This window comes from Malania oleifera, chromosome 3 (assembly GCF_029873635.1).
Source record: "Malania oleifera isolate guangnan ecotype guangnan chromosome 3, ASM2987363v1, whole genome shotgun sequence".
Taxonomy (NCBI): Eukaryota; Viridiplantae; Streptophyta; class Magnoliopsida; order Santalales; family Ximeniaceae; genus Malania; species Malania oleifera.
In genome coordinates, this window is record NC_080419.1 from 16,285,489 (window position 1) to 16,297,104 (window position 11,616).

An 11,616-nucleotide genomic window follows, 5' to 3' on the forward strand; every position below is an offset into this window, starting at 1 on the left:
TTGATGTCGCATGATTGCACACCTAATTCGACAAAAATCGAATTAACCGAATTAATTGAGTAAACTTTGATCGGTTTGCGGTTGAAAAATTATTCGTTTCAATTAGATTTTTATTTTCACTAAATTTTGATTTTTGATTTTTTGTGTTCGGTTTTAGGGTTTAATATGTTTGGTTAACTAAATTAATAATTGATAATTAAATATATATATATTATACATATATTAAAATTATATATTTCTTATATATTATATATTATATTTATATGAAATATTAAAATATCAAATCGGTTAACCAATTTATCCAAAATTGGTTCATTCAATTTTGGAGGTAGGTTAATATGAAGCTTTAGTTTGATTCAATTAAAAAAAAATTTTAGTGAATTTTTTTTGTTGATTTGATCAATTAATAGAATTAGGGTACCGACTTAATGCTTACCCTATTAACTGCTCTAAAAAGAAGGTCTAGATTTACATAATAAAAAAAAATCCCTTTACGGCTTTTGGAACTTTAAAATTATCACATTCACATTTAGAGCTCACGAGGTCATTCGTAGTAAATGGTATAATTGAGGAGGTATAAATGTAATTTTCCCTTAAATAAATAAATAAGCTAATTTAATGGGTTTATCAATTGGTCTTCTCTCTAAGAATTAAATTAAATGTAAATATTTTATTTTCCTTTTGATCGAAGTAAAAAATTAAATTTAAACTAATGTAAATAAATTTTTATATTGCATTACTAATACAAAGTGTTAAAATGTATTAGATCAAATAATCTGTAATGAAGTAAATTGCATCATATAATTTGTAACAAATTAGATGAATTATTAGCTGAGCTAGTTATAATTCATATTTAACTCACTTTAAAAAATAATTTATTGCATCATTCAATACATATTAGACACAAACATTGGTTCGATGTGTTACGTGTTGAACACTCTATTAAGTATATTGAGCGTATTAATTATTATTTTGTTCAATTTTTAGACAAGTGTCAAACGCCATAAATTTAAAAGCAACCAACACTTAATGAGATAATGACTTTTAACATAGAATGCTCTATTGTAATATTATATTATTATCAAATTGTTCCCTTTTTAAAAATTAAAAAAAAAATTGTGTAAATCAAACAACTCATAACTTGTCACATTACCAAAAAGAAAAACTAGCATCAATCAATTAAGTCTTCTAAAATTAAATAAACCACATTTGTAAAATCGAATGATATTTGAATTTCATTTTCTATATACAACAACTCTTTAAAAAGTGGCAATGAATCAAATTCCCCTGAAAGAGTATTTTTTAATTTTTAATAAAAATTAAGAATTCACAACAAGAAATAGATAATGAATAACTCTTCTCAAATTCAGTCAATGCCCCAAGGCTGAGGTTGAAAAGAAGGAAATGCAAAAGATTTTTTATGTGTTAGCTATAGGGAGTCTTATGTATGCTCAGGTATGTACGCATCCAGATTTGGCATACATAGTTGGAATTTTAGGCAAATATTTGAGTACCCAGGCTTGGATCATTGGAAGGCAGCCAAAAGGGTTATGAGATATCTTCAGAGAACAAAAAACTAAATGTTCACCTACAGGAAATCAGATAAACTTGAGATCATTGGGTATTCTGATTATGATTTCGCTTGATGCCAAGACAATAAGAGATCCACTTCGAGCTGTATCTATATGTTGGCTGGAGGTGCTATTTCTTGGAAGAGTGTCAAGCAGACTCTCATAGCTCCTTCAACCATGGCAGTAGAATTTATAGCATGCTACTAGGCATCTAATCAAGGAATTTGGTTGCGAAATTTTTTCACAGGGTTGTATATCTTGGATGGGGTTGAAAAACCGCTTAAGATTAATTGTGACAATAAGTCTACAGTGTTTTATTCAAACAACAACAGAAGTTCCACCAAGTCAAAGCATATTGACATCAAGTTTTTGGTGGTTAAGGAAAGGGTTCAGAGTCGTCAAGTGTCGATAGAACTATTAAGCTGAAATGGAAACGGAGAAAATGGAAGCAGATTAAATGGAAACAGTAAATTAAATGGCCTTGAAGAGGATGAGTGTTGACCCCATGGGTCATACCCTGTTTTGATTATGATAAATACTCCAGTATTTAACGTTTGCCAAGTTTGTGTGCAGGACCATATTAGGAAGATCATTTGATGGCACATGAAGACTTAAAGACTGAAGACCCTGAGAACTATTTTCATATTGTAATTCATTTCACTATTATTGGGTCTGTAAATAATCATTGCATGGCATGCACGTAGGAACTATAAAGCTCAAGACCTTAGAGACCTTAGGGAATTCGGTCGACCAACGCCGAATTTTTTCAACAAGAAAAATGGCCTTAGAAATGACCCTAGGTCCTTACACAATACTTGAGATTGTCCTCATAATCACATATATTATCTGGGGTTTTAATTGAAGTAAAAATTGAATTTAATTGAAAATCTTGAGAGAAGTCGGGTGACCGAACCTATGGTGTTCAAAGCGCCTTGGGCGCCTGAACCGTGGACAAGTCAACATGTTGACTTGGATTCAGGCGACCGAACATATTTGACCACATCGTCCACGAGCGACCGAATCTCTAACCTAACACCTTTTCACAAACCTGGGCGCCCGAACATTATGTTCAAATATGCCTCGGGTGACCGAATTAGCAAGTTTGAGCTACCGAACTTAGCTTCAGGCACCCGAATTGCGGACAGAAACATTCTGTATTTTGGTCATCCAATCGATCCTAGACTCAGGTACCTGAACTTCGAAAAAACACTTTTTTGGTTGAGTCTGTTCGGGCAACCGAACCTTGAGTCGGGCACCCAAAATTCGCGAGTTAAATTACTTTTTACCGGGATTAAAATTAAGGAAACTAGGTTAATTTTATTAATGGATTTTAAAAAAAATTTAATAATACCCTTGGTTTCCCCAACAGTCATAATTTTTTCTATACCTATATATATCTCTTCATTTGCAAAATTAAGGCAAGATTAGCAAATAGGATTAAGCCAAAATTCTCTGAAAAATTCTAAATCCTATTTTCTCCTACTAAGTTTATAATACTCAAATACCTTCATTCCTTTAAGAAATCCTACTTGTGAGTGTTTTGTTAATCGTTTTTAAATTGCTAAGAAACCCTCACTTGCTTTGCTTGTAATTCTCATATTAAGGGTTTAGTTTGATTTTTCCCTCGATTTTATTTAATAAATCTTTGTGTGGGAAAAATCTTATAGCTAAGTGGGTCTTTGTATTGTCATTGCAAGACTCATTAGGGCTTATAATTTTTGTGTGCAAAAATATTTTACAAACTCATATTTGAATATCTCATTGTGCATTGTTATTGAGAAAATTATTTTGGAGATATTCTAGATTTCTGTTAATTTGAATCTTTGAAACCCTAAACTAAGATTGAGAGTTTATGATTGTCTAGTTTCAAAGATTAGCTTATATAAACAGTTATGTGCTTGACTTGAGATAATCACTATACTAAGTGTTGATTGCACACGTAGAGCACCAAGCTTATAGTTCATACATCATTGAGGTGCATTGATCATATTGTGCGTATTGTAATACATACCTACTTAGTTGAGAAGTACATTTCCGTGTATAAAAATTTCATATTATTTTTTGTATTCCAGGCATGGGTCTGAAGAGGGAGACTAATCATGTTGAAGAGTCCCGGGCTATCTTAGACCTGGTTAAGAAAGTTAGGTGTGTCATCTTGGTAAGACGTGTTGGTTGATGTCATTTCCGTTAATTGACCTAGTTGTAACTGGTGCCGTTCCACCTATTAAGTGAGCATTAGTGGAATCCTCGGGCTTGCGGGTTAGAGGCGGGGACGTAGGCACAGTTGGCTGAACCCCGATAACATTTCTTGTGCGTCCTTTTAATTTCTGCATTTTAAATTCCAACACATGAATGTTTATATTTTACCATTATGAATGATTGGGTTTATAATTGCATAGACAGACCCTAGGTTGAGTAATACAATTGTTAAACCAATTGACCAAGACGATAATTTTTAAATACCCAATTCATCCTCCCTCTTGGGAATACACCAAACCTAACAATGAGTTGTAAATGAAAATGAGCCGCGAAGGAGCCAGCTTTCATGCGCTGGAATGATAATGCCCGCATGCTAAAATAACCTATTAAATATCTTAATTACTCCCTTCCTTTCCTATCCATTCAATATAGTACGTTATATAATGAAGCAATTGTACGTAAATGTGAATATAGTGAAGTGAGTGAGCGAGGAGTGTGAGAGTACAGAAGGTGAGAGAGAGAAAAATATGAGAAGAGTTGAGTTGAGTATGTGTCTCCTCTCTTGTTTTTCTCCCAGATTATAGTATATTCGGTGTGCTTCGTGGACGTAGGTCAAATTAGACTGAACCACGTAAATCTGGTGTTCTTATTTTGTCTGTTTATTTTGCTTGTATGTGTAATTATTGTTCCTAGATCCCTAACAAGTGGTATTAGAGTCATATTGGAGCAAATTCGCTAAATTAAAGCAAAATTTCTAGATCAGAACAAACTTGCCAGATCAGAGGTCCAGAAGCTATATTATACTAATTATGTGTCTTAGGAAATTTTGTCTAGAAAAGTGGGACTTAAGCGGTCCATTATGACCCCTCACTTCCCTGAGAATTTACCTGGTATAATTTAACACAATCATCACTGGGCGCCACTACCACATCATCATTGGGCCCCACTTGCCACATCAGTACCACGTCATCACCGGGGTCCCACCTATCACGTTAGCAATTAGTTAATAGAATTAATTAATGTCGTCAGTAACGATGTCAGAATATTATGTTAAATGGGAGTATATTACGTTAAGTTTAACGGAAAGTTGACCGATTTTGACCAAAAGGTTTGACCAGATTTTCGGAGTCTTTTTTAGTCACTTGAACCATTTCTACAATTTTCAGCTGTTCCAAATCCAACTATGCTGTCCATTTGAGTTGATTTCATCTCTAGATTGACAATCGAGATGTTGAATAAAAATATCTCAAAGATCGAGATGTTTAACGACACCAACTTCGATTTCTGGAAGATGCAGATCGAGAACTACTTGTTTGGTAAGGAATTGCACTTACCATTAAAGGGAAATCATTCCATAAAGGAGATCGAGTGGGAGTTGCTTGATCAAAAAGCTCTCGGAGCTATCAGGATGACACTAACAAAGTCTATTGCCTTTAATATGAAGCACATAACAACCACCAAGTCTCTTATGGATACGCTCTCCAACATGTATGAGCAGCCATCAACCGCCAATAAGGTACACTTAATGAAGAAGTTATTTACCATGAACATATCCACAGGTGAAAGTTTTAGTAGACATCTAAATAATTTCAACGAGCTGTCGAACGAACTCGCCTCAGTTGAAATCAAGTTTTATAGTGAGATCCGTGCCTTACTGATTTTTAGTTAGTTTCCTGAGAGTTGGAAAGGTATTGTTACTATGATCAGTAATTCCGCAGAAAAATCAAAGCTGAATTTTGATGAAGTCGTCAGCATAATTTTGACGAAAGAGATCAAGATGTCAAACATTGTTTTCCACATTCAATGCTGAACTTGAAGTGGAAGCACAAGGGCATTATCATTCCAGGGCATGAAAGATGGCTCCTCTGCGGCTCATTTTCATCTACAACTCATCCTCTTCAAGGCCATTTAATTTTCCGTTTCCATTTAATTCGTTTTCATTTTCTCTGTTTCCATTTCAGCTTAACAAAAACATATTGGGACAAACTCCATGGTTGCAGATCCACTCACCAATGGTTTATCGTCTAAGGTGTTTCATGAGCACACTACTTGTATGGGTGTCGTCTTGTTTGACGATGTTGCGGTATAATGGGAGTTTGTATTTATTTATTTATTTATTTTTGTTCTTTCTTGTAGACACTTGTTTCGGATTATTTTCTATAGAAATAAGGTAATAAAGGAATGCATTTTTTTATGTATTTGTGATTCTGAATGTTATCTTCCTTTTGGAAGAAATAAGGACTAAGGAGCTAAGGTTAATCTCATAAGGAATAAGCTAGGACCAGTTGGGATATGCATGTTAAGGTTAAGGAGCATGTATATTACCATGCTACACATCCATACTCCATTTATGACATTGAGTGTACTAGTGTGGTGACCATTGGTGGGTTTAGTTACGAATATGAGTGTAACGAATGTCGCTTTGATCACATGCTAGTGTATGAGATGAACAAGATTGAATTAAGGAGATGTTATAAGGATAATAGTCATATTGTATACATTTAAGGATTTGGTAATATAATTGTTTTTTATATTTATATGTCACCCAAGTGGGAGATTGTTAAAAAAAAAGTGGGAGATTGTTAGGAAATTTTAATTTCCTATTGTGGGCTCACATATTTAAGAATAATTATTTTAGTGGGCTATTTTAACATCTATTGGGTATAGGCTTTGCATTTGTAGAAACTCAATACTAAATTAATTTAGGACTGATATGCTTCTAAAATTAACCTAGTATATAAAGAAAATATAATAGGGTTATGGTTCCCATGTCAAATTAGAAACAATTTTCTCGTTCTTTCTTTTCCCTATCTAAAGAGAAGAACGTAAGTGAGACACTTAGAGATTTAACCGTAGAAGATCAAAACTATTCGCTAAAGGCTGTTGTATAATCAAATCAGACACATCTTTGGATCCAGGTATTTATTCCGCGTTTAGTATGGATACAGGTATGTATTCCACGTTTAGTTTTCTTAATTGAATAACATGATGATCTTGGGTTATTAGATTTTCTAGATTAAAGATACTCCCAACAAATAATTGATAATTAAATATATTATACAAATATTAAAATTGCATATTTTCTATATTTTATATATTATATTTATATGAATATTAAAATATCAAACCGTTTAACCAATTTATCCAAAATTGGTTCAGTCAATTTTGGGGGTCGGTTAATGTGAAACTTCAGTTTGATTCAATTAAAAAGATTTTTTGACCAAAATTTTCTTGATTAATTAATAAAATTAATGTACCGACTTAATGCTTACCTCTAAAAGGAAGGTCTAGATTTAAAACCAAAAAAAGAAAAAGGAAAACTCTACGGCTTTTGGAACTTTAAAAGCAAAAATGGTCTCCTTTTCTGTGAATAAAAGTTTCAAAAAAAACAGGCTTATAATAAGATTTATCAATCATAATATTCCTTAAACCAATAAGGGTAGTTTTGTCAAAAAAAATCACGTGGCATATCAATTTAAAAGCATCCCAACACTTAATGAGGTAATGACTTTTAATATAGATGATTAAAAATCTGTAAGATTATATTATTATCAAATTGTGAGAGATTTCTCTCTTTTCTTTTGGGAAAAAGAAAAAAAAAAGTAAAGAATTTTGTCTAAATCAAACAACTCATAACTTGTTGTCACATTATACTAAAAAGAAGAAGTAGCATCAATCAAATTGAATGATATTTGAATTTCATTTTATATACACAACCACTCTTTGAAAAGTGGCAATGAATCCAATTCCCTAAACCTATTCAATTGAATAATATGAAGAAGGCAACTAAGTGAAGGAAAATTGTGGTATCCTACCCCTAATTCTAATTCCCAAGCCAAGGACCCCTCTTGCCGCTCAAGCCTCGGATTCTTCATCTTTAGGGTCTTTTCTTATTTATCTATAAATTTTCTTTTCTCCCACATTTTTTTCAACCCTACACTTCACTTCACTTCACTTCACACTTCTTGGTGGATGAGATCTTGTCCAACCAGTCATGTTTCTTTATTCATTTGCTCTGAGTTTTTTCCCATTTTAACTTTTTTAAAAAATATATATATTAAATAATACCTCATTCTGAGAAGTATTTCTCAGAATAACTCTGACGCAATCTCGCTACATGAAGTAGTGAGATTTGCCACGTGTCACTTTAAATATTATTTTTCTAAAAAATTATTATTTAATATATTTTTTAAAAAAATAATAATAAACGTGAAAGCACTCTAGACCTCAATAGGAAATAAAAAATTATTTCGTGTCTAAAATCCTAAAAAAACCCAAAATAAAAAAGTTACAGCCTATAAGCCTAGACCTGCAAAGCCTCCCCTCCAAGCCCCATCCTTTCCTGCCACTCTTACCTCTTGTCTTTCTTGTCATTTGCAGTGCATGTCTAATCACCCTCTCCCCGTTTCAGCAGAAGGTGATGGCGGGGAGTTTTTTCCCGTTTTATAATTAAAAGTAAATAAAATATAAAATAATACTCTAAACAGGGAATTTTTTCTCAAAATAATGCTCACGTAATCTCGCAGCTTCATGCTGCGAGATTTAAACTGGTGGCCACTCTGCCATCGATGCGTGGCAAAGAACGAAGCAGGGGTAACGTGACGCGTGGTGACGGATGAAGAAATCTCGCAGGTCCAACCTGCGAGATTTTAGAAGCGATCAAACGGAGAGGCGACACGTGGTGAATCTCGCAGGTTGGACCTGCGAGATTTAAGAAGGCAACGTACGGGGAGGCGACGCGTGGCTGGTAGATGACGAGGGCTCGTGACACGTGTTGAATCTCGCAGGTCCAACCTGCGAGATTTAGGAAGGAATCGAACGTAGAGCGTGCCACGTGGTAAATCTCGCAAGTCCAACCTGAGAGATTTAAGAAGCGACCGTACGGAGAACCTAAGGCATGAACTTGGAGTTTTTTCCCGTTTTATAATTAAAAATAAATAAAATATAAAATAATACTCTGAACAGGGGTAACTTGTCCTCGTTGCATCGTAAATTATAAAAACAGAGGCTCATTTTAAGTCATTTTTCTGGGTTGGCCTTAAAGAAGAACCACAACACACCAGTCACATTCAACAACTTACCAGCTCTCCAACACAATGAACCCAACCACAAAACGATCTGGTGTTTCAACACCAACAATGCTGAAGCCTAAAGGCTATGAAACATAATTTGCTCAAATAACGCCAGTAAAACTTAACTTAAAACTTGCTTTCAAGGATTGGCTGCATTACTCGCAATTATATATATATATATATATATATATATATATATAATATTTTTATGTAGATATTAGGAAATTTCAATTATGTAAAAAAATACATGCTTATCTGGAAAAACAGATACTCCTACTGCTTATATTAATTAAAAACCAAAAGAGAACCTCTTCATCACTCATCAAATATGGCCCTTTTGCCTTTCTAAATTCCAAATTTAGAAAAAGAGAAAACAGACGAACAGAAGCATATTTGGTGAGTTGATATGGAGATGTTGAGCACCTTGATTTGAAAATTTCAACTCAAAATTTGTTGGATGACAAAGCTACTCTGAAGTTTTTTTATAACCATTTAGTCACTAATTTATATTTTATTAATTTTATTAATAAAATTAATAGATGATTGAGCTACTTAATTAAGCTAAATGATTAGTGATGGTTCTAAAAACCATCACTAATATAAAGACTTCCAAATGTTGATTAAAAATATTATTTAGGGGTATTTATTAAAATAAAAAATAATAATTATAAAATTATTTGATTATGCTTTAGGGGTATTTATTAAAAAAAAAAAACTTATTTTTTATACCATTATAAAAACATTTGAAGAATACCAAATGTTGGAAAGAAATCAAAATTTGAATTACTTACTCCATGTCAGTAATCAAATGCAGTAATTGCATTCCAAAAATAGTTCAATGCCTGCCTTAATTACATTCCTCCCTTGAGCAAATATTATTCCCTTGGAAATTCTATTTTTGATGCCAATTGCTTTCACTATTTTGATTGATTGGACATCAACGCTTATAATATAGAATTATTACACATGTAAATGTTTAGAGTGCTGAAACACGTTTGCATCTGACGACGCACGTAAATGCATGCAGACATACAAATTTTAGCAATACGAATTTTGTAGTAAAAGACAACTGAATTTAAGGAATTAACTTAACTAGACATGCAAATTCAGACGATACGAATTATGTGTCATTTTTTAGATTTGGCAGTATTGAATTCTTTAGAGATACGAATTATTAAATGATATATACAAAAGAAAGAAAAAAATAATCAATTATATACAAATGAAATCAAAACAATCAATGATATACATACAAATAAAATGCAGTTAAAGTAATGCTAAACTACTCCGTGCCGCAGCGAGGTCGTCTCCGGGGTCGTGGTGGCTGCCATCTACGTCTACCCTCTCCCTGCTCGTCAACATCATCAGGTGTCCTGGCCCGTCGTGCTGGATGTGAATCCTCTCCCCCAAAAGGTGCTGCATCATCATCATCAGCCATGCGTAGCGCACGCAGTGAGAAATGATATGATGTCTCGGGACGAGAACGAGGCGGCCTAGAGGGTGCATCGACCTCGACCCCATCGAAAAGATCGTCCAATAAAAATGACATGGATGGGGTAGCAGCAGAGTCGGATGGGGCATCAGTCGGTCTGCTCGATGGTCCGGCAATATGAGCTGCAGTGGAAGGCGCATAAGGCGCTGACGGACCAAACAAGTACTCGGCCTGTACGACTGGTGGGGAGGACATAGGAGTCCCTGGACGACTAGAGGAAGCATGTCGTCCTCCGCGTATTGGAGCTGGTCGACCTCCTCTTGCTGGTACATCAGGTCAACCTCCTCGTTCTGGGATCCGTCGACCGTCCTCGTGGACGAGGTCCAGTGCAGCACGCATCAATCGGTAGATCGCAGGATCCGACGAGATCTGCTCTGCCTCAATGACTATGTCAGCCTGCAGGATATGAACATATTTTATTAACGCATTCAAATTGGAACGTATATATAATAAAATGAGTTGTGGCATTAATCTTCTTATGAGGCTCAAATATACAGCTGCGGTCCTGTCGACGAAGCGGCGTGTGATAGACCTATACCAAGTGAAGTATGGGTCATCTGGACACATCGGACTGTGCTCCGCCACTCCTCGTACGATGTAGTCTCGCCGATGCTCCCACGCAGTGACGAATATCGCGTGCGTACTCGACCAGTCTGTGACCCCTCAACCGCGTCCATCCATGCCGTGGAGATCGTCCCCAACAATATCTACCCCCGAAGTCATAAATGGGGCGGGAATGACCTGTCGAAACCCGAACTGTCGCATGACTCGATCGGGGAGATACCACTCAATAATATGAAAGCATATGAGTGGCACTCGCGCTACCCACAGGTCCCTCCCGTCTGCATAGGCAGGCGGCATGTCGGCTAAAATCTCATCCGTGTAGGGCATCCATATAAACTGCAGTTAGACAAAACACAAAGTTATGCGGACTATACACAACTGAAAGTAAGAAAGAAATGCTTTCATGTGCTATACTTTAACTGATTTATACCTCATGCTCCCGGTGCATGTCCAACTCGAACCTGTACCAGGGCAATGTGTGAAGCGCAACCATCGATGCCCTCAAGTCGTCCCTCCATCTGTATAAGATGAAATCTAAGTTCCCAAATGCAAGACTACTACATATTACGAATTAGTATTCGTAATAGTTATTGAGTGAATATAAAGGGATAGATAAAATAGGTACTAACCGATATGCGAGCTGGAGAGGATCAACCGGACGACCGTCCTGACCCCTCTCAATTTCCAGGAAACCTCGCCGCGTAGGCGCGAATGAAGG

General features: G+C 35.3%; 1 protein-coding gene across 1 annotated transcript; it reads right to left on the reverse strand.

Annotated features, from left to right (window-relative positions):
* Nucleotides 1-10,920: 10,920 nt before the first annotated feature.
* Nucleotides 10,921-11,411, reverse strand: LOC131150229 (serine/threonine-protein phosphatase 7 long form homolog). Its single transcript, XM_058100833.1, has 2 exons — nucleotides 11,329-11,411; nucleotides 10,921-11,234 (listed from the first exon to the last, which is right to left on the reverse strand). Exons 1-2 carry the CDS (start codon nucleotides 11,389-11,391, stop codon nucleotides 10,998-11,000), a joined length of 300 nt encoding a protein of 99 aa, XP_057956816.1. The 5' UTR covers nucleotides 11,392-11,411; the 3' UTR covers nucleotides 10,921-10,997.
* Nucleotides 11,412-11,616: the final 205 nt, after the last annotated feature.

Bases quoted from the DNA above. Each gene is read 5' to 3' on its own strand.
- LOC131150229 (XM_058100833.1), bottom strand. From the start codon at position 11,391: ATGGTTGCGCTTCACACATTGCCCTGGTACAGGTTCGAGTTGGACATG. The intron at 11,235-11,328 runs GTATAAATCAGT...GTCTAACTGCAG, and splicing joins ACATGCACCGGGAGCATGAG to TTTATATGGATGCCCTACAC.